We start from the raw sequence: 27951 nt of genomic DNA, 5'->3' as shown, positions 1-27951 counted from the left end.
GAACAGAGACAAAATGCATTTTATATTCAGCCTCCTTGTTTAATTTCCTAATTCTGGAATATACACATACATTCCTAGCATCAGCACTTAAAATGAGAAATACAGCATCACCAACATGATTTAAAATCTTCCTTCAAAGCCAAAAATTATTTACATGTTTGAAAGAATTTTTAAAAAACTTTAAAGGACTAACTTCTAATACCAAAATAAGCAACATGTCACTGAAAGGTATTCAAACAAGATATAGCACCAGTACATAATAGCTTGTAACAATTTTTATTAGAAAAGTTATACATACAGCATTACCTATTTTCAAGAATATCAACCTTGAAAAGCAACAAAAACAGACTAACGAAATGTGTAACAAGAAACTAATGACCTTTCTATAATTAAACACTCAAGTTATCTACAATGTCTTTTTTACAAAGGGGAAAATCATGGTTTTACAGGCACATTATGTTGAAAATAAAGCTGCAATAACTATTTTATACAATTAACTTTTTAAACGATTATTAAAACACGTCATTATGTAGTCTCAAATTTTTAAACATTCACATAATTTTACACTCGAGTATACACTGAAATTTCAGAGTCTCAAAAGAGAATCATTTCACAAAAGTGCCAATATTAAAACCAGAACTTTCAGTGTGAATAATTTTGTCCAAAAAAGTTAAGACGTTTCCATAATCAACATATTCACATAATTGCTGATGCTACCTGGTCCTAAAAGTAAAGCTTTTATTCTTTATAGTAAAACCAAATAGGACTTATTTTGCAAGGTTGTTAAAATGTTCTGAACAGAGGAGTGTGCATGACTGGATAATCAATACTAAAACTATAAATATATCTGAAGAGCCATCAATAAACTTTACGCAGCAATATTTGCTTTACGTGTAACTGTCTGCTCGAACTGTATATTTAGTTTGCTATCCTTTCAGTACAGGTTGCTTTTTCATCTTCATAGGCCTGCTTAATGTCAGAAAATATACAATCCAGAAGTCTGTTATTTAAAAAAGTTTGGGGTTTATGTACAGCTATCATCCTAAAGCATATTGATATTCTAAGTTTAAAAAAAATACTAGAATTTTTATTTGCTGCCTATTAACAGTAGCTAGCCATTATCAGTAGTGGACCGCAATGAGGTGATAAATGAAAAGGAATGTTTTATCTAAGATGTTTAACACATGCTCTGTCCTTCTGCCTAACTAGGATCAATTATAAGAAGTGCTTTCCATAGACATCTGTTTTCCTTTTGCATCAAGGGCTACAAAATCCTACTGCAAAAATGACTAAACGAAGTTCACATGCCAGGCACTATTTTTCACATTGCCAGCAGCGAGAGACCCATGTACCCAGGAAGAAAACAGACACATGGAAATCTAGGGAAGGAAAAATTCATTACTATGAGAAGCAGACAGAACATAGATAAGTTTGGCAAAGTTTTTAATCAGACACAATAGGTTGGCCTTTCAGGTTAACTTGTGTAGGTTAAAAATATCATTACTGAATCAAGCTAGTCAAATTATAGTAAGACATTTTCATTGTCACTCAACATTACATGCACCAATATTGCACACATCTGCTCTGAATAAAACAATCTTTATCTGGGTCCTTGAATTGCTTGTCTTGTTTTTGCGGTTAGAACTCAAGCCATCCACCCCAGCAGTGTCCCTAAATATGAAAGTGGTAAATTTAAAATACAAGAACCAAAACCAAAAGAAAACCAAGGACTTTTTACAGACAATTAAAATCTAAATTTTCTGCAATGGTCTTGTGGGCCCTACAGATGGGGCAATACATATGCACTAGTGAAATTAACACTAGCTATGGTATAGCTAACATTTCATATAATATGGAATCTGGGACCAGGTGTTGCAATGATGTCACTATATGGCTCTTCTTGCGTCAACTCTATAGCTTGCTGCTTTTTGAGTACCAAGAAACTATAGAATTTTGCTGCCGCTTGTTTTCTGTTCGTATTTCTGCACAGCTCAAGCAAACTGATAGATTCCGCTCCGGTCTTAGCGAGAGCCCTCTGAAAAAAAAAAAAAAAAAACCCACACACACAATTTGGTTGATACCATACACAAGCTTCCTCAAAATTTCTACATACCCATTTTTGATCAACACTGCTTAGCACAGAAGTTAAACATTGCAAAAGCTCAAATGCATTTTGGCAACTGTGGCTTTGGTGTCAAGGCACTCAATCGGGGCAGCTGTAACCAGTTGCTGGGACTAGCAACCATTTCTTACCAACTGGCTTTCAAAGTAATCCCCATTTGCAGGGCTCACCGAGCCATGGCGAACCCTGCTCGCCAGCCGTGCTGTCCGTCTATCTGCGCATGCGCAGATCACCCGAACCCGGCTCTTCTGGGTTGTAGATTACATAGATTGTCGAGCCCTGCCCATTTGAGCAGGGAGCACACCTGGGAAAGATGTGCCACTAGTTCTGCCAGAAAGAACTACATATAGATGTAAGCACTACATATGAGATTATGTAACTTCAATCCTTTGGAAGAATCCCAAACCCTCTAAAACCAAATGCTTGCCTGTGATCCAGTGAGTATTTTGTAGAAAAGGTATATTATAGTAGAGACCAAGATTTTCAGAAATAATAGGATGTGCAACTTGAGGAAAAAAGCCAGACACATGTTAGGTGAGAGCATCCCAATTTTTTCAAAATTGCTAGGGTTCAAGAGAACTGAGATTCTCCTAGCCAATTATGCTTTCGTAACATCTGGACCAAACCGACAGCTTCTAATTTAACATAAATTAATCAGTAAATGTACATATAAAGAAACAGACTGCCTTGCAAAATCTATTGGATTAGAAAAGGCCTAAAGGTAGTCAAACCAAAACAGAAGTACCCACAAAGATTTGCATGCATTTAACTAATTCCTTTAGTTAAACTGATTCAAATTGTAACCGACAAGGCCTAGCTCAGAAGGAAATTAGGATGCTTCGGAGTACCATCTTCATCTGTGAAGTACTTAGTCAGGGCAGATCACTGAACATCCATTTGCAGAATAAGAAATCTGTGATATCAACTAAAGCTTTCAGACACAATATGAGACAAACAGGAGCTTTTATCAGCAGTTAAGGCCACATGAATATTGCACAGGATGGGGATTTTGTAAGTGCTCTAACCCCCTCTCCTTCACCCAGATATTGAGAAAGTGTGTTATCTACAGGCATCTGCACTAAGATGTAGTAAAGTGATTTTTGATGTGATCAAAATAATCTTCTGACCTCATCAACAACACTGGGAATCACGTTTATTTCAACAAGGAGAACTGAGAAGGTGTGCCTCAAACTGGCCAGAGGATTTTGGTATGACAATGCAGTAAGTCATACATGAACTTTTTCCATAGCTTATAAGAAACTCGCTAGTGCTGTTTTTTCCTGGTGCCCTATGGGGAACCAGTATTTTGTTGTTCAGAGACAAATTGTGTTCTACTCAAGATCAATCTATGTATCTCACATTCAGGCAGAATTCATGCAAATCCGCTGTTACGCTTAGCTAACTACATCTTAAGACATGGCTTTATCACACATTTGTTGGGTTTCCTAGGATGGCAGGAACAATTTTATTTGTGTGTGAAGAATATAGTGACATATGGTCTCTGAATTAAGATCAACTTCAAGGATACAAATTCTTTGAAAGGTTCCCTCAGACAACATCTGTATGAAAGTCAGTATATCAGACATACAGGTGTCCAAAGTATGTAATAATAGCAGGAAGTACAGCTGTTTCTAATATATATGACTAGGTGTGAATGATCTATCCAAGACTGAGTTGTGTTCATGTGGCAATTATCCAGTTTCACTTAGTGCTGCTTTTCTTTGTGGAAGCGGTCATGAGTGGTTCCAGAACTAAAGATATTTGCTAGTGAAGGTTAAGAATTCAGAAGGCAGTTTGTAGGCAGCAAGAAAGAACTGAAGTGGTAGGAGCCTAGCTTCCACTGCAGGAGATAATTGTTGCTTGGAAAACTAAGCATGAGTTTTTGGAGTTCCTGCGCCTTAGCTGCCTGCCAAAGTACAGACCCAAAAGTAGGATCTGTAATTCGTATTCTACAAGTATCTGGCTCAACTGCTCTATTGAACAATGTATGAATGTGTGTTAACTTTTAGGAAGTGCTTTCAGTGATTTACTAATCACAACCTACACTTTTTCCATACTCATTTCAAAATCAAACTTTTAAAATCATCAGTCAGGTATATGTAGTAATCAGCCTAGGTTTTACTTGGCCTCTTTGATCAAAACAAGGTGATATGGTTCAAGAAATAAATTATGCTATATGTACCTGAAGACCATGAAGCATCTGCTGAGTTCTCTTATTCCATCTTCTTTCTTCTTGATCTTGATCACCCCCTGTACCATCTTCTTCCTGAAATCAACAAAAAAATCACCCTTAAACACACTTATAGGCTTAGGTTATCATTAATCCACATGTATTGTGACATGAAATCCATGGTTCTAGATATGTTTTCAGCATTCCTCTCCTCAAGCCAATCAAGAATTAGCTGGAAGGTCAAGAGGGCCTGACTTACAAGGAATGAAGGAGAATGGCAGAACACAGAAGCAAGCTGGATATCTTGGTGGGACTAAAAAATAATTGACAAAAGGCTACCTGCCTGCTCTTACGATTGTACCTTAAAAGGTACGTTTACACAACAGTTAAGCTGGCCAGTGTTCAATGATGCTTGGGCTGCAGAATTGTGATGTAGACATTTGGATTCTGAGAGTCCCATGAAACAGGCATAAAAATTATTTGCTGAAAGCTACAGAGGAAATCTGACACACAAATAAAGGCGAGAACTTCTCTTACAACCCATTTCTGCACTTTGTCTAAAAGAGCATCTCACTTCTCTGTATGGCAAGTAGATTCAACTTTTAAAGGAAAAGCCCCTCATTCCAAAAAGGAGCACTTTCTGAAACTGAAAATGGAAGGAAAGATTAGAAGTCAAATCCCAGCTGTTTTAGTAATCTTCAGTTATTTAATTTCCTTTTGCTTCAATATATACTGTTTGAAGCAGGATGAAAACTAGTTTACAGGTTGATTTGTGGTTCTCTTACTGTTCCACCATCAGAATGTTTAAGCAAAAAAAGCCATTGCCAATGCAAACAGGAATTTCAAGCATAAGACAACATCCTTATTTCTAGAACGCTGATGTGACTTGCAGTTTTCAAAATTACGTTTTGGTGTCTGTCCGGTCCTTTGTATTGTACCATACTAAGGGCTCAACTAGACTATGCAGAACAGTCAAAAGAGGATATGCAAATTATGCGGGAATTTGCATATCTTCTTCCGATCGCACTTTCGAAAGCACAACTTTTGAAAGTGAAAGTAGTTTAGATGAGGCTTTTTCAGTGAACCCCCTCCCTTTGTCAAAAAGCCACTCTTCCTCAAAAAATGAGGTTTAGGTAGCTTTTCAAGAAGTGTGTGTGGGGGAGGGAGAGGGGTTTTGCCGAAAAAATCCACATCTAAACTTTCTGTGGGAATTTGCATATCCTCTTTCAACTGTTCTGCATAGTCTAGATAAGCCTTAAGTTATGTACATTATTCCTTACTGTATGCACTTGGCTTTTTACATGGACCATAGTGCCATATACACAAACCGCCAGCTTAAAATCTACATTGCAAACAAAAAAACCCCCAAAAAACCTGTTTTCCCCATGGCCATTAATACCATATTTTTTGAAATTTTTATTAAACTAACACTGAAGACGTCACATCAAGATCAGGGCTCCTTTTCAAACACATTGGCAGTTACAATCTTTGTTCCAAAGAGTGAACATGGTTTATCAATTATACTCTGTTTACTTTTAAACACCGCGTCAAGTTCAAAATATAACTTACAGCTATTAAGTTTTGCACAGCCAACACCTCTTCAATCAGTTGATCATCTCATCAAGTGAAGCATGTAATCAAGAGTTTCCTCCATATTTCAAAATAGAAAGTAGTACTGTTGCATAGGCAACTGTTTACTCAGATAATACTAGTGAATGGTTAGAAATCCTCATGCTAAAAAGTATTTCAAATTCTATCTTATCTGTTTCACTCCACAAATAGCTAGTGCTTTGTTAGTTGAAACATTTAGTTTTTAGGGATGTCACATGTAGAGAGATGGCAGTAAAAATATCTTCAGGAGCCCCACCGATTCCTTCCTGTGTCAAATCTATAGACTGGTCCATAAGAGCTAATGCCTACCTCCTCCTCTTCTTCCTCTTCCTTCTCTTTTTCCTTCTCTTTCTCTTTTTCTGGCAAAAGTTCCAACTCTGGTATTAGTTGGCAGATATTTTGAGGCTCTTCTGGAGGCATTTCAACTGGTGGCATTTCCAGCTGTTGTAATGGCTGAGGCTTTGAAATCACGAGACATTCAAGTTAAAAGGAAGTTAACATGAAAATTTCAGCTACTGAACTGTTAGAATTGAAATTCTCAAATATATAATCTGGCATCTTTATAATCCTACAAATGTAATCCAAGTTTTTAATTTTCAGACATTTCCTACAAATAATCCAATTGTTCTTTACAAAGAAATACACCACATTTATCTTCCTTAGCTCCCCACAAGTACCTCTTTAATCAGACTGCATTAAACCTAGATATTCTAATAATATATTAGTAATACAAGTCTGTTTCCCCAAGAAATGGGTTCAGTCCATCAGATAGGGAACAGATTTTATTACAGTTTATAAGGTGCACTTTGGGTGAAATATGGCTTTAGTAGCTGGATGCATTGCTATACAAGCCTATTGCTAGTTGATCATGGAAATACCTCTTCAGTGCACAGAACACGTTGTAGCATCCCCTAGGGGACAAGACGAAGACACTGGTATGAAGACACTAGCTAATATTTTCAAAATGGATTTACAGAGTACTGAAGACCCCTTTCCCATAGATTTGGGAGTACTGCAAATACACTGCTCACAAAAGGTACCCAAACTGCCAACTCTTCCCCTTCTTATAAAAGAAGGGTGAAGACAAACAACTGAGATTCTTCTTGCCAAAACATACTGTCAGCAAGCAATTCTTTATACCAAGGCAGACATGTGTTCAAGCAATACTACGACTGTGTTGCACTGAATTATAACTTGGTGAAACCTACGTTAAATTACTTTTTTATATAATATTGGTAGGTAGGTAGATGAAGGGAGAGAGGTTATAAAAGCAACTCATTGTACGAGGTATTCCAAACATGTTAACAATTGCATTGGACACTCTTTCCTTTAAATGTAAGGGCTTAGCATGGCATTAGTTTTTCCGCTAGACCTTTTTATTATGATCCTTACTGTTTTAGAGTTGGTTTAAATTTTTACTCAAATTCTGTAGGATGCTATCCTAGAACCACCTTGATAGTTCCTACTACAAATCCTAAAAATAATCCTCTCCCCTGAAGAAATACAAGTTCCTTCCCACCAGAGAATGGTATCTTTCTAGATGTGAAGGGGAGAAGCATGGGCTGCCATATGGTCTCTATGCAGAGTATATATTCTCCTGTGATAAATTCACAGCTTCACTGTAATCTTACTCACAGGTAATACCGGCTCTGGTTCCACTTGCTGAGCCTTGCGTTTTACGCCTGCTTGAGGTGGTGGGGGCGGCATCACAGATTCATCCAAGTTGGTTCTACTGCCTTCCATCATTGATTCCTGTAGGCGACTTGGCTCTTCCAGGATAGGCTCATCTATATTTGTGATATTAAACATTTTATAATTAGGTATTTTGACCTCATCGTATACAAGTTATTTATGAATAATGACATAAGTTTAAAAAGTAAAAAAACCTCACACCAACTCCTGAGTTTACAACAGTGGGGTTTACATGTTCACAATTGCACAGTCCTTGAACTGATTTAATTAAACTGACGCAAAAGGAATTTTAATCAAATCAGTGCAATCATGTACGATCAGCCCTTAGTGTCCATTTAATCCACTGGACACAGCTGTCCCATAAGCCTTCTATATTTAGAAAAGAGATCTACCAACAAAAAAATAAATACTCACTGTAACAAGCTATACAATGAGTAATTACAAAGCCTCGTGCTTTATAATCCAGGTACATGTTTCCACTCTGGTAACAGAATATAAAGGACCGGTCCAAATGAAAAAAATCAAGCTTTGAAAGGAAAAGAGCACTTTGTTTAATGAGTTACAAACCAATAACATCTCTCTGTTGCTGCTGCTGCTGCGGTTCCTCTCTGGGCACCTCTGGGTTTTCAAAGTCTTTAAGGAACTCATCCAAGTTATCAGCTTCTCCGCCTTTCCTCCTCTTTCTAAGGTCTTCTGGTACAAGAGGGGTGAGACAGCGAGTAAAAAGCTACAAGAAAAAAAAAATTAATCACGTCTATGGACTAAATTACTCTGATATACAGTTAAACATAATATTAAAAATTGTGGTATTTCAGAGATGGAGTTCTCATTGCGTGCCTTTGTTTTAATAAAGCTTATTTTCTTTAATGTTTAAGAATTGTTATGCATCAGATTTAGCAGAATCAGATAGGTTAAAAATCTATATTTGTCAAAACTGCTGAAAAATAGATTTAAATTTTTCACAGTTGTGCAAAACTACGGGGGGCGAGGGGGGTCAGATAATATAATATCTACAGGTTGACACTCCATAATTTGGACTTCCCATGTCCAGCAACACCCCTGGTTTGTCATTGTCAAGATTACCAGGGGCAGCAGCATTGCCAGACTAGGGAAGGTGAAGGGTGGAATCCCAGGCGAAAGCAGGGGCACTGGGGAGAGCCCCTCGCAGCAGCGGGGCTGAGTGGAGCATGGAGCCCTCCTGGCTTTGCAGGGCAAGAGTTTAGCCTAGGTGCACCAGAGCTGCTGAAGCAAGGGGGGTGGTGGTGCAAAGGGATGGGAAGCAGGAAAGGGGGAGAAGCAGAGTCCATGCCATGGGGAGATCAAAGCCCCAGGAGGCAACAGGGCAGCCAGGAGGAAAAGCAGAGAGTCCGGTGCATTGGCCTCCCCTAGTCTGGGACCACAAGTGCTGAAGGTGCCAGACTAGGAAGATTCAGCCTGTATTTAATGAATGCAGATGTGAAGAGTCAAAATGCTAAAGAATCACAGACTTCAAAAGTTTGTTTTCAGTTGCAACACATTTTTAAAAGTGTACTATTTACCAGATGGTGCTAATGCACATTTTTGTTTGCTATAACCTTTCAGTTTCAATCACATGATCAGTCCTTAACATAGCTCATGTAAAAATAAGCCTTTAGAAATCTGTATTACCTTCAATAATCTGTTGTTCCATAAAGGCTGAGCAGGCAGAGAGAAAAGTTTTTCAACTCCTCCAGTCTCTTTCCACATCATCAATTTTTTAGTGGGTGGTGCTAAGTCCAAAGTAGTGACGATATCAGAGTAATCACTTAACTGGGCTCTAATAGTCTTGCTATCCAGCTCTTTCACACTGTCTACAATCAGCTTTCTCTTCCTCTTTGCTTTGGTTTCCTTGACTGTTGAAGACAAGGGAGAGGGAAACAGACTTGATACCATGGCCTTGGAAAGGGTTCAGAAGAGGGCAACTAAAATGATTAGGTGTTTGGAACAGGTCCCATATGAGGAGAGGCTAAAGCGACTGGGACTTTTCAGTTTGGAAAAGAGGCGACTGAGGGGGAATGTGATAGAGGCATATAAAATCATGAGTGGTGTGGAGAGGGTGAATAAAAAAAAGTTATTCATTAGTTCCCATAATATAATGACTAGAAGACACCAAATGAAATTTATGGGTAGCAGGTTTAAAACTAAGCGAAAGCTCTTCTTCACACAATGCATAGTCAACCTGTGGAACTCCTTGCCAGAGGAGGCTGTGAAGGCTAGAACTATAACAGAGTTTAAAGAGAAGCTAGATAAATTCATGGAGGTTAGGTCCATAAAAGGCTATTAGCCAGGGTACAAATGGTGTCCCTGGCCTCTGTTTGTCAGAGGCTGAAGATGGATGGCACGAGACAAATCGCTTGATCATTGTCTTTGGTCCACCCCCTCCAGGGCACCTGGTGCTGGCCACTGTCGGCAGACAGGCTACTGGGTTAGATGGACCTTTGGTCTGACTCAGTACGGCCAGTCTTATGTTCATGTTATAGTAAAAAAATCCTATAGACATCAAGTAAACATACTGCCTAAGGTACTAATTAAGAATTCCCCAAATTTAAGAGAGTTTAAGAAATTTTACTGTTTGGTGGCAGCACTAAATATTTGTACAGTATTTTTAGGATGTTAATGGATATAATTATTAGCTTTCAATGTTACATACTGTAAACAAATCAGTAATTTTGCTAGGGACAGTTAGAAAAGCCATGCTACTATCCATTTTGACCAGAGAAACAATCCAGTATTTGTTTTCAATCTCACTTGAGTTCAGATAATACTGTTAGTATTATCTTCCTTCATGTCAGCATGAGTTGCTTGTTATACTGCAGACAGCATGTCCTAAATATAATTTTAAAATGCAGATTTTAATTTGTTTCGGTAAAAACCATGTCTGATTTAACATTACAATTATTAGTTTAATAAAAAAACCCTTTAGATTCTGCCTTTAGGTTGACATTTCAAGTACAGTATCCCAGTATACACTATTGCACTCTATACACTCTAAGCAAGATAGCTGGTAGTGAATTTCTTGGCAGAATAGGACAAAATTCCATGTTCTGAAAAGAAAATTGGACACGGTACTAAAACATGTGAGCAAAAATGCCAAGAGATACATTTCCATTTCACTAATAAGGTTTTCCTAGATCTGAAGGGCTCCAGTATTTCAGCTGAAGGGTTTTGAAAATGCTTACTTACCGGTTATGTCAATAGGCTCCAAAGCAAAAGCTTCTTCTTCATTTGGAACCAGTGTTGTTTGATCAGTCATAGTTGGTAAAGGTTCAACTGGATCTACTGAGTCTGGACTGTCTGGTCCACCCACTACCAAATAAAACAAAAGTTCAACATCTTGCACTAAACTGGAACACATACAAAATAATCCCTGCCACACAGTATCAACAGGTTCAACACAAGCTTTTATACTTTTATTACGAAACTAAACAATTCCTAATCATTTTTAAAGATGAAACCTAGTCCTAGACCAAATACTCACTTGACACGTTATCATCATCATCCATATCATCATGAGGAGGTTGTTCTGGCATCATTACCCCACCTTCTGATAGAGCAGGTGGGTCATCAAAGATGCCACCATCATTATTACTAAGAAGTTTATCATCTGAAATAGCAACAAAATAATCAGATGCAGTAGTATGCATAAGTGAACGAACAAAGACTGAAGTTCTAAAGATACAAACTATTTGCATGTTTTTATAGTAGCTGTGTCCCTTCAAAGGATAGAAGGCTTTTTTGGTTAAGCCCAGCAGAAATTTCAAAACCAACATTAAGTTAGTTATCGCAGTTGTGTGTTATTAGTATGCTATTACATTCTGACTACACTTAAGCTTTGTATGCAACATAAAAACATTAAACTTATCATGCAAGATAGGCAAGGGTTTTAAAGTTCAGGAGAGAAAAAAAAAAGAGAAAAGGATCCAATATTTAAATAGTCTAATTGTATCAATGAGAGGGTCAGAGAGGTTTATATGAGCCAGAAGATTCACACATTGCTTTCTCTTCCAAGCCTCAATTCAGTGGAGCACCTTGAATTTAGAAAGTGATTTAACTCAAACTGCATATTTTAAAATAAATTTACAAGGGTTATGTGAATTGCAGTTTGTACATTCCTTTTGTGCTAGGCACTGTCCAACAAACAAAACCAACACAGACCCTTCCCTAGAAAGACTACAATTTAGACAGAAGACAGGGCACAGTCACCAAAACCAAGTTGTTGCACTAGTTTCTCAAACATACCCAATATTCCTCCATCGTTTCCTTCTCCGAAATTGTCATCCTTATATTGGTCTTCATATTCCAGGTGGTTAGCTTTCTCATTAAGATGACTGGTACTCTGTTCAGGCTCCAGTAAAAGATTGGAAGCACTGGTACTCACTAGCATGTCATCCTCAAATGCACTGCCTTCTCTCATCATCTCACGATCATCCATTCCAAAATCACCTGTAAGAATATAATTTTAGCCACAAAGAGTTTAGGTTCAAGCAAACCAAAAAGCAAATCATTAATCCCTTCATTTAATCTATGAGGAAATGACCCACTAGATAATTTATTAATAATTCTATAATTGTAATTTCTGTTCGCAAAAATGCAATTGAGTTTCTGTACTATAGCTTTCAACCTTTCCACAATGTCATCTATTAATTGTTTTAGATATGAAGTTAATGGTGGTCAGCTTGAAGAGACACTTTCTTCAGTGCTGTTTTGATTACACAGGTTTGTGCAGAACTTCCTCTTTTGTTCTCCTCCAAAACTAAATTACCCTTTTATGTGAAAACTAGGGGATTTGCACCCCCTGCTCGCTACGCTCACCAACTTTCTGGGGGTAGGTGACTGGCTGGGTGTGTGTGTGTGTAGCAGCGCAAGAGCAGGCTGGGGATAGGTGTCTGGCCAGGGTGGCCGGGGGGGGGGGGGGGGGGGGGGAGGGGGAGAGAGAGAGCAGGGGATGGTGCAGGTGTCTGGCCAGGGGTGAGGGTGTCGGGATGACCCCATGTCTTTGTCTGTGTGTCTGTCCCCCAGATGGCAGAGGGACACAGTGTGGCGTGGGGTGTGCATGCGTATGCGAGAGAGATTCAGATGGCAGAGGGGACCCGGCGCAGCCCGGGGGTGGCAGCATGAGGACACAGATGACATCACTCTATCATCCTGTAGGAAATTTAGAAAGAGAAAGACAGAGAAAAAGATTCCTATTGCAAATGGCTTCATTATTTGCATCAAAACATTTAAAATATTCATTTCAAAGGAGTCCATTTGATCTATTAAAAAAAGCACTTCCTGTGCACTACACATTTGTATTTTATGCACACCTCAAAAAAGAGATTAGTAGCTGAGAGGTCTATTCCATGTGTTTCCTATTTATGGATATTAAATGAGCTTGGTGCACAGAAAATGTAGGCTTTTCATACACATTTTTATCAATTCCAAAGCATTCTTTGTACAACTATACACAAAGAGATAATGCAACAACAAATCTAACAATACTACTTTTTTCATCATTTCGATTGCTCCACCACTAAATTGTAAGGGACCAAAGTTACTTCTGAATGCAATTAAAAAAAAAAAAATCAGAATAAAAAGAGCTGCTGGCTAATGAATTTAGACTACCACCTTTAAAGAAAAATTAACCTTTCATATAGTCACATAAGCATTAATTCACCTAACTAATGGTTACGGTTGCTTCTTTACAAGCAGCTACAATTGTTTTGGCTATGCAATGACAGATTTTTGGAAACTCATACATTCTATAATGAGGTTATTTACTCTTGTAAGAACATTTGACTAATACATCCAAGTAGTATTTCAAAAAGAATCCTGACTCTTAGCTCACTTTGTTTGTAGGATTTCCATATGATCTATGAAACTTTCATTTTAGTCCAAGAGCTAGCAAAACCAAACTTAATACATATTAAAAATATAAAAGCATTTTACCAAAATCATTATCCTGAAGAATACTGATGTTGCCTACTTCTTCTCTCATTGTAATTTCTTCCACTCTACTCTGGTTCAAACTGAATTGCTGAGCCACATCAATATCACTTAAATAAAAAGAACATTTTTAAAAGACTTTCCTTGATTATACTGAATAATTTACAGGTTACTTCACAGACTTGTTTTATTACAAAGCCAGCATATAAAAATGTATCATGCACGTGTAGAAAAATACAGTCATGAAGACAAATCTAAAAATATGACATTAGCATATATTAAGAGGGAGGCAACAGAAATTGTGATCAGCTTCTAGAATGCTAGGAATAAAGAAAAACTATAGGTGTTCTTCTTGTGGCACTAAGGGCAATATTGGAGTAACAAGCTCCAAGGGATTATGAAATTCAGCAATTATAGTAGTTACATGCAGCAAGAGTTTAAACGTATATAATGCACAGCAAAGTGTTAAGATAAACTGTTAGGAAAGAGTAAATAACTTGGAACATACTGTGACTTATTTCTCAATTTATACAATACATATTAAGGTTAACTATAAACCAGCTAAATACTGTCATATCAATTTACATTCCAGGAGTTCCAAGCAAAAAAAGCATTTCATTTTAAAAAAAGGCTAAGTATCCAATTTGAAATTGTGCTTATCTGTCTTTAGGTTTGTTAACTTGCAAATTTAGATTTGACATTGCTACTTCAGAAAAGCAAGCCTACTTTAGTAAGAGAAAGTAAGCTTACTCTAGGTCAGGCAGCGGTTGGTCAAAATCATGAAATTCCTCAGGTAAAGTGATTGCATTGTAAGCAGCCTCTCGATTCTCCTCAGGCAAATCAACAACACCTGAAAAGGAGAACACTCAGACATAAATTTCCATATCTACCCCAAAGACAGGGTTCCCTGCCTCAGTGTTGGCTTCTCTGATCCCTTAGTTAAGGCTTCCATTGACTTCACTAGTAACAGACCTATGCCAAGGCTCAATGATTCTGAAAAACCCTACTTTTTAACAGGTGAAAGTTAAATGCAATAAAGCAGGCAGTGAAATACCACTGAAAGCCATAGCCATATAGGACTTTGAATCAGAAAGGGAAGATCAAAAACCCTAAATAAATGTGACTCAAGCCTCAACATTTTTCAAAGCTGTTTTGTGCCAGTTTTCAAAAATATGCCATTGTAAAAAAAAAAAAAAAAAAAAAAAAAAAAATTGGAATCCTAAAGTTAAATCCCTAAGGTTACATTTAGGCAGATAAAGAGACCTGATTCAGAAGTACTGGGTATCCAGTAACTTCCATGTAAGTCCCTTCCGAACAATTTCAAGTTGGTAAAAAAAAGTTACATTAAAAAAAGAAAAATAAATAAAATAATCAGACAAGGAGTCCCGTGGCACCTTATAGACTAACAGACTTATTGGAGCATAAGCTTCCGTGGGCAAAGACCCACTTCATCAGATACATCTGACGAAGTGAGTCTTTGCCTACGGAAGCTTATGCTCCAATAAATCTGTTAATCTATAAGGTGCCACAGGACTCCTCGTCGCTTTTGCAGATTCAGACTAACACAGCTACCCCTCTGAGCCTGAAAAAAAAAAAAAAAATCAAAGACAATGAACTAAGTTACTCAAAGTTGGGATACAAATAGCTGCAGGTATTAACATCTGTTCCCTCACTCCCCACCTCCAAGTCTCCCAGCCAATTCCTCTTTTACAATCATGTTGTTCTACTCATTTTCTTCGTTGCTGTGTAACATCCATAGCTATCCTGACTATCCTCTGGAAACCAGTGATATTGAATAAACACATACTATCAACAAAATACCACATGGAAAGTATTTCTCCGTTACAGGAGGCCCCAAACTAGGTTCCTGGGGAAACTTTGCAAGTCGGGGGCATTGTAACTTGAACCCTCATTTACAATAGGCATCTTGCACGTCATAAATGCAGGCCAAGGACATAAGTTGGGGTTTTTTGGCCACTTCCACACTTACAAAAATGGTTGTAAGTGTGGGGGGTCGCAACTTGGGTGGTCGCATTTTGGAGGTTTCCTGTACTATAGCTTAAGTATTACTTTTATGATTGTTGATAAAAAGCATTTATGAGCAAGGAATATGATTGCAAGATAGCATCCCTTTGAATAACTCGCCTCTCTATTTCCCTTTTTCATCTTCTGCCTTCGTGGCTGCTTGATACTTCACTAGTTCAAAATTCCCCTCAGTGTTTAATTGCATGTGCAGCTTTTTAACAACAAGAATATTCCCATATCATCTGCTGAAAAGGTCTTACTAACAAAACTGCAGAAACTTAAGCCCAAGACTCTTAACTGAAACAGTACTGGGGAAGCAGAATTTCAGCATGCCTTTTGGTCAGCACAAACCTCAGCCTGTAAACTGAAACAAGATATTTTCCTATGCAAAGGAACACAAACTTCTCCTAAATCACTTATTGGAATAAGAATGTAGAATTGCATGTACGCTTAGCAAATCTCGCTACATATTATAACTTAACTTGGGGGGGGGGGGGGGTAGGAGGAACTGCATAAGATACATGACAAGTACCTGGACGAAAAGCCATCTTGATCTTAATGAAGGCTTCATTACAGTCTGCAAGAAGGTATTTAGCTTTCCTGTGATAGATTCTAACAACTCCCAATAAAAGATGTCCTGAGGTTCGAAGTGCCATCTTCACCTAAAAATACATTTACTAATTGCAATATTTATTTAAAAGCAGTACTGTCACCAGAGGAAAAAATCCCCAGTGTAAGCCAGTCTTGCAAACATTTTTCTATATATACAGCAAGGGTGGGGAACCTTTTATAGAAAAATCAATCAGGGGCTGCACACAATTGAGAAGCCAAAACAAACAAAAAAACCCCCCCAAAAACCCGCCAACCATACAAATACTCACTGCTGTGGCCCCCTGATTGAGGAGACACTCCCCACATTCCCACACACACACCAGAGCCTAGGGAGGTCCAGGCGAGTCGATTTTGTGCGTTCCAGTTCCGTGGAAGGGCTGAAGTAACAGCACAGGCTCCCCTATGCTGGGAGTGGGGAGCCCCAAGCCTCAGGGGCCAAATCTAGGCAATTCGAGGGCTGCATCTGGCCCCTGGGCCTTAGGTTCCACACCTTTGATATACACCTTTTACAAAAATTTTAGGATAATCAGTAAAGCACATCTCAAAGTAACTTTACATTGCCAGGGGTAAGTATTAACATGAAGTAGTTTGCAAAGCCCATCTTTTCAAAATACCTATAAACGTAATACTTAAAGCATATGCTGTTCAAAAAGTTTTGCAATCAGTTCCCACCACATGATACAGCTAAATATTCACGTTAAACACAGGAAAATTATCATCATGGACCGAAACAGCGTAAGACCCAGGATCAGAGAATTACTAACTTTAATCACAGTATTCTTCTTTTAATTCAAAATGGCATGTAAGTTTTTGCTCAGGGGAAATGAAGAAAAGGCCTGTTACACCTTTGCAAACAAAGGAGTATTTACTGAGTCAGCATACCTAGCAATTAAAGCAAATACTTTAGTTCTTTAACATTCAGCTTTAATTAATGAAGTCTCTGTCAATTTGGAATTAGTTAACAAGCAGAACAAACAAACCCATCTAATTGAATCTAGGATAGCCCCTTCATGCCTTTGTTTCTTCAATTAACTCTCAGTCCTGATCAAATTTGGAGACACCACCAAGATCTGATAAGTGGACAATGGGTTCCTCTGGTCTATGTCAGGGTACCCAGGTTATGATAATACAAAAAAATACCAAGAGCAGAACTATATTGCATACTGCCTCAGAAATAAGGTTAAAAGTTACTGCAGGCAATGAGGGAAGATTTACTCAGGAGTTTCACACCAAAACAGGAAACTCCATAGCACAATTAAAAGTTTTGGAGAGGGCACAAAGAAGCAGGTATACCCATCATATTAAAGCATACGTTTCTCTTGTTGCAAAGTCTCTACAACTGTTCCGGTGTCATTCTTCTATGTAACCAAGTATTATATTGGCTGTAGGGAAGGTATGTGGCCAGAAAAGAGTATCTTAAATGGCTCATAGAAGTTTGAGAACTGTATTGTGGAATAAGATTTCCCAGGAAGATTAAGTCCTAAAATTTCTAACTTAAAATTAACTGAATTAACAGATACGCGAGCTTTTAGTACACACAACAATAAAAGCTCTTCTAAGTCTCTAGAAATCAGTTAAAAATCCTACACAAACAAAAGATTTTAGGAATGCCTAGCTTTCAAAGTCTTAGAAAAATCCTTGCAGGCCTCAAGGGACATGCATAACCCATGAGTGAGCATCTTCACTACCTTCGTTCTCATTGTCCTCTTTTTCTGACTCTTCCCTGACTGAACCAGGGAGGTTCTTGTCTTAACTTCGATAACAAATAAGGGAATCAGCCAGTTCTGTAAAGCACCATCATATCTACAATGTTCTCATTAATAGAGGATTCATATATTATATTTGTGTATATTTATAAATCGTGTGAAGATTATATTTGCTGCACTGAATTGACAGCTAGAACATTTTGATGAAGAAAGTGTTTATGGGTGTATGGAACAAGCTTTAGGTTTAGAAAAAAATAATTAAAAAAGCTTTTCTCTAAGGCATTCAAATGCCTGTTGGCTATTCAAATATTAATCATTTTACTTATGTGCCATTTAAGTAGTCTGTTTTTAGAGGAGAGTTAAAAATAAAGACACCCATGAACACACAAGGCCTGAAGAATCTTCCCTCTGATTAGTAATTATCTGGTAAGAAGCAGGGGGGACATCAAAATTCATTTGGAAATGTAACTGTGTAACAACTAAAATATCATAGCGGTAACATGGTTACACATGCTATAGGCTCTACAGTATAAACAAGACATTTCATTACATCCTCCACTATCAGGTTGTGCCATTCAGCATGGTTGCTCTGTTTGCTGTAGCTAATACCAAGCAAATCACCAAAGACAAGTTAGGATCTATCCTGAAGAAAACTCCGCTTCAGCTATCCAATAACTATACTTGCTATCAACTACATTTTTCAACCCTTCTGAACACAAAGGAGGAATCTACTTTGTACTTACCTCGCAAGGGACCAGAAAGAATATTTCAATAATCATTTTTTATTTCAATAGCTCTCCATGATAAGAGTATTCAAATGTTACCAGAAATCCTTTGAAAACTACTTGCTGACATGTTCCCCCCCCTCCTTCTCCCACCATAAAAAAAACTTCCATGTATACACACAATACATCAAGATAATTCAGATGAAGATACTCTATTTGAAGCCTATTATCCAAATCTGAAACCTGGCCTCTTCTTGAATAACTATAAAATAAAACTTGATTGAGAAGAACACGTATTCATGGATTATTTAACAGTTTTAGAATGTTTCAGTTTAAGGCATCAAAATTAATTAATACTTGTATATTGATCATGCAGTATCATAATTTGTCTCAGATGAGCCAGTAAAATTATCTAGATCACTGTAAAATAAATACCTTTGGTGAGATGATACTCTCCACACTGCTTTCTAGATTACACTCGAATACATGGGCTTTGGTTAGCTTCTTATCCCAATGGGCCGCTAGCCAAATTTTGGCCAGCGGCCCACGCTTGCTCAGGACAAAATGGGCGTAGAACATTGTCCCAGCCGCCTATATGGCGTAAACCTGTAAAAAAAAAAAGTGTAATTTTTTTCAGTAACTCAATTAGATATAAAATATTTTCACCGTATTTATGTGCACTATAAACACGTTTTCTTTTCAAACAGTAAGATTGTAGAACAGTTTTGTACAAGGACAGAAATTTTCAAGTTCAACAGAAAATGCGCATCATACTTCTGAAATCTGAAAGGATTTTGTTCAAGATTGAGAGTTTAGCTCTTTTTTCCCCATTGGTGGCTATATGGTGGCATAAGTTTACTGCACTGGAAATCTGAGCAGGTAAACTAGAAAAATGTTACAACTACAGAAATGTGGGGCTGGAAGGGACCTCAAAAGGCCATTTAGTACATTTCCCAGCATTGAGGCAGGATTAAGTATACCAAGACAAACGTGTGCGAGCAATGGTCTAAGATTAGCACCATCCTTGACTGAGAACTTTGCTTCTTCTCCAACTGCAAAAAAATTTGCTTCTCTTATTAGACCTGCTATGAATCTGCCAAGAGTTTATTTTCCATGCTCGTCTGACTCCTCCACTGTAAATATCTTTATCAATGCTTCAATCTCCATTCACCAGTCTTCTACAGTCTTATCAAGTGCCAGCTATTCAGACGCCGGCACACATGGAATACTATTGACTCAACTTTTCACACACAAAAAGCATGACAGCAGTCTTTCAATCCTCAAACAGTTCCCACATCTTTTCATTCTATGTACAAAAAGTTAAGAATTTGTACATGTTTTTTTCCAACCTTCTTAAAGGACTCTTATGATCTATAGCAGGGATGGGCAACAATTTTTGATGAGGGGCGGGGGCACTCCAAGAATTTGGTAAATCGTCAAGGGCTGCACTCTTCCATATTAATGGTGGAGATATAGAGTCTGGGATGGAGGCTGGGTGCATAAAGGAGCTTGGGGCAAAGGATTGGAATTCAGGAGGGGATCTAAGTGAAGGAGGGGATTTAGACCTGGAAGTTAACTGGTAAGTATCACCCCCAATGGGTGATGTTTACTGGTTCTCGTTAACCTGTAGGACCTGGCAGCTCCCCACATGCTGAAGACAGGGGGCTGCTCCAGCCCTGTGGGACCCACCGCCGACAGAGCAGCCATTCTAGCCAGCCCTCCCTTTAACCTGTTAACTATTTAACCAGCTAGCCAATTAAATGGGATTTTACATCCCTCATGGAGGAGGGGGGGGGGTGCAGGGTAGGGACGTGAAAGTATGACAGTGTATGCAGTTAACGATTGAGCCTGAGCAGTTAATGCTGCCCTCATGTGTTGCTGCCTCTGATCACTTGAGGACTTAAAAGCCATCTCTTTGCCCTCCCGCACCATGTGTAAATACATAACCACTGAAATTTACCTGAATACAGTAATTCCTCATTTAACATGATAGATATGTTTCAGAAAATAATCGTGTTAAGTGAAACCGTGTTATGTGGGGTCAATTTTCCCATTGAAAATAATGGAAACGGTGGGGGTTGCGTTTCAAACAGTGGTGTCTGTTGGGACCAGGACATAAGGTTGGGGGAGAAAGGGGACTGGGTTATAGCAGGGAGGAGAGATGTTTGGCTCTCGGGAAGGGAAGGGGAAGAGACAGGAGGGGGACTGGGTTGGGAGTATGCCCCTGTGATGGTCTGCTGGGACCAGCACTGCATCCGGCGAGGATGGTGGGGGGTCGCTGGGGAACGACGCAGCGAGCAGCAAACCCTCCACTGCTTCGCAGGGAGGCGGGAGAAGCCCCAAACAGCCATCGGTGACAGGCCAGCTGGGAATATACAGCCGCTGGCCTGCAATCAGGGGCAGAGGAGAGAGAGCAAGGCGTTAGGCGAGGGGGAGTCAGCAGGGAACAGCACGGTTAGCGGCGATCCTCCGCCGCTTTGCAGGGAGGCGGGGGAAGCCCCACGCTGCTGCCAGCAACAGGCCGGCTGTGGAAATCGTGCTATTCCGGGGATGGTCGTGTAATTCAAAAAACATCCCGCCCCCCCCAAAATCATGCTATCGCGAAAACATGTTAAGCGGGCACATGTTAAATGAGGAATTACTGTATGTGCATTTTAACATCTCTAATGTCTAGACATAAGCCCACGCTCAACACAGCTGAAAGTGAATTTTCACTTTCTTCTCACCTTTTTCTATCAACATGAATAATACCAATATCTTTTCTGTCTTTGGCCTGTAACCTGGCTGTCCTCTTCAACTCAGTCTGAGTGTCCTTACATTCATGCTTGGTCTAAATCTTGACAATTCTTTCTACATATAATGTCTAAAATTTGGCCTTTCCTATTCTCCACACTGCTAACACACTCATCCAAGGTTTCATCAGCTCATTTCTCAATTACTGCAACATCCTTTTCTCTAACCTTGACAAATGCAAATTTGCCCTGCTCGTATTCATTCAGACTGCTGTTGAAAAATCATTTTTGTGGCACACTGTTTTGATCACACCCTCCCAAGCTCTCCCTTTTCTATCACATCAAACATTAGCTACTTGCCTTTGCATTCTGGGCCCTTTGGATCTCGTCCCCATTATGGCTATAATCTCTCATTTTCTCTTAAGGGGTTGACTGCTGCCTCAGAAAAGCTTGCAATACCAACCTCCATCATCGATTTCTTAATCTTGAAAGGAGTGCTTCCCCCCCCTCCCAGGCAGCCCCTCATGATTTGGAGGAGCTCTCTATAAATATCTGTTAAAATAGCTCTTTATACTACTTTAAAACTTTTCCCATGATGCCTAAAAAAAAGTGACAGTTGTTAGACTGCCAATGTGCTGAGACACTATCTGTAATGCTGACCTATATTGTTGCTTTGTACTCCATCTGTCTCTTATCTATGCTGTAAGGCAGGGGTGGGGAACCTTTTTTTTTTGGGTCGAGGGCCACTGACCCACAGAAGAATCAGGGGCCACACACAAATGAGAAAACATTCCCACCCCTCACTGATGTGATCCCTGACTGAGGAGTAGAAAGAGCACTGAGGGGAGGAGGAGGAGAGGCAGCTCCGCAAAGCTGGTGCTCATGGGGAGCTAGTTTTTAAGCTGGCTCCCGCCTGCCTCCTTCACCCTTCAAACTGCTGCCCCACTAGCAGAGGCAGTGGTGCCGAGGTGGAGGAAGGCAAGCAGCTCCACCATCAGGTGCTCACGGGGAGCCAGCACCTGCCTTCCCGACCTTACTGCCTCTGATATACAGGCAGCAGGAGTGGGGAGATGTGTAGTCGTTGATAGGATTAACCGGTAAGTCTGGGCTTATCAGTTAATCGTTTGACTATATGCTAAAATCCCTCTTCATGACTTGATGGTACTATGATACAGAGGAAGCAGCACAGGACGGCTGGTAGCTTTGCAGGAGTTGGTGCATGCAAGGAGCCGGCTTTTAGTGGTCAAATGATCAGAGGCAGCAGCGCAACGGAAAGGCACGGTTTGTAACCATGAATGTTAACCTATGAGCACAGGCACATTGGTTAACCATTTACACATGTATGGTACACTATCACATCCCTACTAGACATCCATATGGCAAAGCGACAGGCTGAGATTTGTGCATGGCTAGAAAGACAGACCTGGAGTAGAAGAAGCTCCGAGAGCCACCAGAAATAGTTGTTTGTAGTAGTTGAATTTGTATGTAGAAATGAGATTACCTGCTGCTAACGAGAAGAGGGTTAAGATAAAGGAAGGAAAGAAATCTACTGCATTCCCACTGAAAGCTGGAGGCAAGAGATGCAGAGGACCTTCCAAAGGACATGCTGACAGCAATTTTATGGGAATCACCCAGATCAAACAACGGGACACAGTATAAAGCAGAAAAACCTATTTCACTGAAAAATAGGTTTAAAAAGTATATCTAGGAGGTGGGTTTGTTGTACAATGTAACATACCCTAAAAACATTAGGGGTAAAAGATGGAGAAGGAATGAGGAATATCCCTAGCATTACTGGCACAATTTTCCAACTCCAGTTTATAAAAGCTGTATTTCCACTTTTGTAATAATTTTGCCAATCCACATTTGACATTTTCACAATCCATTCAAAGTCTATAGCTTGAATTTCAGGGAAAGATCAAATAAATATGACTCAAGTCTGAAAATATAATGAAGGCTTCCCATTAGGGATTTGAATGTGTACCCATATACAGGGCTCGCCAAACCGCGGCGAGCCCCGCTCGCCAGCCACGCTGTCCGGCAATCTGCAAATGCGCAGATCGCCTGAACCCGGCTCTTCTGGGTTGCAATCTACTCGCCACAGGCGAGTGCATTATTTGTCGAGCCTTGCCCATATACAGGGTTAACCGATGAACCTGGGCTCATCGGACAACATGAACAATTACACTCCATTAATCTTTCTCTCCTGTGCTGCTGCCTCTGACAGTCACTGACGTGGCCCCTCACTGAGAAGAAGAGACACTCCCCACATTCCCCTCATACATTGAAGCTTGGGGGATCCAGGCTAGATGATTTTGTGAGCTCCAGCCCAGCTGTGCAGCAGCAGGAGGGGGAGCTGGAGGACCTGTGTGGACTCTCCAATGCTGGGGGGAGGCACTGAACCTCAGGGACTGGATCCAGGCAACCCGGGGGCCACAGCTGGTCCCCGATTTACAACCGTTCACATTTACGACCAAACCTCCCATGAAGCTGTCGTAAAGGCAGTCTCCAACTTACGAACACGACCTGCGTTTATGAACAGCACAGTGGCAATGTAAACCAATGGGGTCCGACTTACGAACATTGAGTTATGGCCAAGTGTTTGGTCCATAACTCGTCTGTAACTCGGGGACCCGCGGTAAATGCATCTCTACTTACTTCCCTTTAAACATAAAAAGCATTATGTGGATCAATAAGACATGGAAGCAACTGTATTCACTACAGTGCCCTGACAGAACAGATAGCAGCTGCTGGCATGCCTATATTATCACTACTATCAGCAATATTACTGCACTCAGCCTGCTCGCTCCTCACATTAGAGCTACAAGAGGAAGCAACTTTAGTGTCAGGAACACACAAGCACTAATGCTAAGTGAATAACAAGATTAGTTTCCTATGAGGGCTAATTGTTTAGCCCTTCTATTCTGGGAACAATCATGGGCATTTGAATGGGGCTGGGGCAGGGGCAGAAGTGCTCCCCAATGTGATAGGGAAGGGTTTAATCTCTCACAAATATAAGTCATTAATACAACAAACAGCACTGGGAACCTATTACACTTTCGTTGTGAGAAAGATGGGCACAGGAAGCCAAAATGGTAAGTGCTCAGCATACCGATGTTTCACAGGACTGACACTAAGAACTGCTAAATCTATATAAGGTAGGCATGTTTTAAAAAAAAAAAAAATCACATATTAGGGTAACCGTGTAATTGCTGAAAATATGAGCAATTACATGATTACCCACACCGCAGGCTCTGCAGTATAAAGCTTAGCTTTATACTGTACTGCAGAAGCCTTCACTGCGAAGCCTCCCCAGGAACCAAGTGGGCAGCCCTTGCCTGCCCAGCTCCAGGGGAGGTGGCTTCTTTTCCACAGCAAACCCTCCTCACTGAAAATAGAGCTAGCAACCCTTGCCCACCTGGCTCCCAGGATGGAGTCTTTCTCTGAGTGCAAATGACACTGTCAACTGATAAGCACCCACTTACTGGTTAAATGGTTAGTCATTTACACTCAAACAAATATCCCTAATGTAAGGGTTATGAATAGTCAGAAATTCAAGGGCAATATTAGAGAAAAAATTGAGTTATTTGTTTCAAATATTAAGAAGTTGCTGAAAATCTTGAGAAGTAAATTGCTTCTAGCAGAGATTTGCAGTTTCCCCTCCATATATTATGGCCATGCTGCCACAAAAAAGTACACACAAACGGAGGAAAATAATTAAGTAGTGATCTTACCAGACTAAAAGTAAATTTAACAAATGCACCTACAAGTTATAAAACATTAATTTCTATTTGCAATGTGGACTACCTTAACTAATATGCAGTTCTAGTGTACTATTCCAATACTGCAATGTTTGAGTACAAATGGCATGAGAATATAAATTTTAAAATACAATTCCAGTGGAATTGTTCCCACTGGTGAACTGAAAGCACACAAACTTTGTCTTACAATCCCAATTTGGGGTGCCTTGGTGCACAGGAATGACCACAATCCTTTGCAACATGGCAGAAACTGTTGCTGCCCTTTTTGCACACACTTTTCAGTAACTTTTCATTCCCTTGTTAATTTCTTCTTTTCTCTCCTTACTTTTTAATTGTCTGACTCCTCTCCAGAAGAGTGCAGGAAGGAGGAGGCGTGGAAGAGCAACAGGTCATTTCATACAACTCTTAATGCTTAGATGTGCAAAGAGAAGCTTGGTTTGGCATGGCACTCCCTGACTACATACCAGTAAGCTGCTCCTGCAGCCAACAATATCAGGGTAGGAAGGGCTAGTGGGAAGTAATTAATTATTGTGTGCCATTTTAATTGGAGAAGCAATGGCTCCTGTAACTTTCCTCTACACCAGGGGTTCTCAACATTTTTCTTTCTAGGATTCCCCTACCCCCATATAAAAATTCTTTGACCCAACAGTTCTACAACTTTCTTTGCATATAAACTGCCACAACTGATGTTAGAGAGTAGCAAGGAGGAAAACTACCCAAAGGCCCATGTTACAGAGAACTCTGAAGTTAAGTTGCTCAGGCACTAGCCCTGCCTGCAGTTGCATGGATTCCCAGGGATTCCCCCTTACCCCATAAAAATCTTTTTTATACTTATCTGTAAGTTTTCCTATCTTACCCACTTTTTCTGATTGTCAATATACTAGGTTCATTGTTTGAATTACTATTGACAAATTCACAGCACGCCACATGTTTATAACTGAAACCAAGTCTTTAGAAATTAAAACAAAAATAAATAAAAAAATCTAGTCATCAGCTATACCATGAGCATGCAAACAAAGTTCTCTGTTCCACCTCTGAGCACCAGTCCACCCTAACTCTTATCCCATCTCTAGGTGTGGCCAGACGTGTTGGAGGAAGGTGAACCCCACCCCACCCACCTCTAGAATGCAGTTTGTATATCAGGACCATGTGGATGTGAGATCCTTCCTGAACTCTACAGGAGAACAGATTAAACCATGAAGCACATGATTAGATTATTATACAGCTGCAAATATTATAAGCATGTAGACAACACAGGCAATCCTTTTGTTCCCAAAACTTCTTTGAACTCTAAAAATCAAACAACCATTACATTAATAACCCTTTGATGCACCAATGAATATGATCACTAGTTACTGCAGACACTATTACTAGTCGAACCCCCTAGATTTTCCATCTCTGTTAATATAAGACCGATTCCTATTCCCCCCCAAAAAAGTTTCCCAGTATATATGGGTTCTCAGACTCTTCTCTTTCAGCCCTCCCTTCTAATTCTTTACTTCCTGCAACCCCAACAGCAACAGCTCATGAACCCAATCCCAGAGCAAAGAGCTCGCAAAAATAGTGTGCCACATAATCTATGTACATAAATTAGTTGCCCCAGACAGGGGGCAGCAAACTTGAGTGCCTTTGATCAGTCGCTTCACATTTAAAACCACGCTGCATTGGGACACGCACTGAAGCCCCTCCCCCCGTCAGAATCACCTGCCTAGTGGCAGCCCCAATGCCAGCGGCAGCCCGTCACCTCCAGCAGCTCAGGCCGCCCCTCGAGGGAAGAGGAAACGGGGCCACTGGGGCACGTCAGCTTCGCTTACGGAAAAGTTCTGAGGCCCGCCCCGCCTTCCCAGCTGGCTCACCTCGCTCTGCTTCGAGCTGGCGCGCTGCCTGCCCGGGACTCCCTCCCGGGCCTCACCCATCTCCGCCTGACAGGCTCGAGGGGACCAGCGGGCTCCAGAGCGGCCCGCCCCGCTCTCCAGCCACTGGCCGCAGCGACCCGTGCCCCTCTGGGGAAGCAGCCCCCGAGAGCCCATCAAAGCCCTGCACGTCTCTCCCCCTCCCGAAGCTGCAGGAGGCACCGCAGGAGCACGGGCCACGGCTGCCCAGTCGCAGGATGAAGCGGCCAGTAGTAGGCCTCTCCGCGTCCCGGAGGAAGCGCAGCCCCCAGAGCCCGGCCGCCCCTCGGACGACTGCCGATCCCGCCCCCCTCGGGACGCGCTGCCTGCTCCGCCAGGGCGGGCGCAGCGAGGCCGGCTCCTTACCCCGAGTCCTGCGTGGCGGCAGGAGAAGCCGATGCAGCGGCTGGCGAGGCCGGGCTCGGTAACACTCCGCTCCTCCTCCCCGAGTCGAGCCACTCAAACAAACAAGATGGCGGCCGCGGCCCTTCCTGCCGCCCAAACCCGCCGTTCAAATCGGCAGGATGTTTACTGTTAAAATGCCCCCCTCCCGGCACGGCAACCAAACGCGCACGCGCATAAACGCAGCTCCTCGCTATGAAGATCAGAGGGATCCCGGAGGGCGGGATTGCACGAGGATATCAAATGCGCGTGCGCCCCAGCCGCTCTCTTCCGCCAGAACCAACAAAAAGGGTGGAGCGTCGAAAGGCGCTGGAAAAGCGCATGCGTGACCGCTGAGCCTGACAAGGTTCCAATGAAAGGGGCCAGATTCTGGGCCATGGAATCAAGGAAGAGGATTTGCGCATGCGTGGTCACTGAGCTGCCTGAACCGGTGCGTGTGAAATGCCCGGAAAAGAAGAGATGGGTGATCGCGCCCCCTCTAGGCCAGGAGTGGCTGGAGCAGCTGCTAGGGGGTAGCAACTGGTCTGAGGGTAGGGGGCTGCACAGTTTTATAGCCCC

General features: G+C 40.8%; 1 protein-coding gene across 1 annotated transcript; it reads right to left on the bottom strand.

The window, feature by feature from the left end:
* Positions 1-257: 257 nt before the first annotated feature.
* On the bottom strand, positions 258-27607 carry RAD21 (RAD21 cohesin complex component). The gene is made up of 14 exons (XM_075920197.1): positions 27358-27607; positions 19042-19212; positions 16096-16225; positions 14289-14388; positions 13542-13648; positions 11853-12056; positions 11092-11217; positions 10797-10919; positions 9243-9466; positions 8163-8322; positions 7539-7690; positions 6213-6362; positions 4305-4388; positions 258-2035 (listed from the first exon to the last, which is right to left on the bottom strand). The coding sequence occupies exons 2-14, from the start codon at positions 19183-19185 to the stop codon at positions 1844-1846; spliced, it is 1896 nt and encodes a 631-aa protein (XP_075776312.1). The 5' UTR covers positions 19186-19212; positions 27358-27607; the 3' UTR covers positions 258-1843.
* Between the last annotated feature and the right edge of the window lie 344 nt (positions 27608-27951).

The sequence above is a fragment of the Pelodiscus sinensis genome, chromosome 2 (assembly GCF_049634645.1).
Source record: "Pelodiscus sinensis isolate JC-2024 chromosome 2, ASM4963464v1, whole genome shotgun sequence".
NCBI lineage: Eukaryota > Metazoa > Chordata > Testudines > Trionychidae > Pelodiscus > Pelodiscus sinensis.
This window is presented reverse-complemented; position numbering and strand designations above follow the sequence as displayed.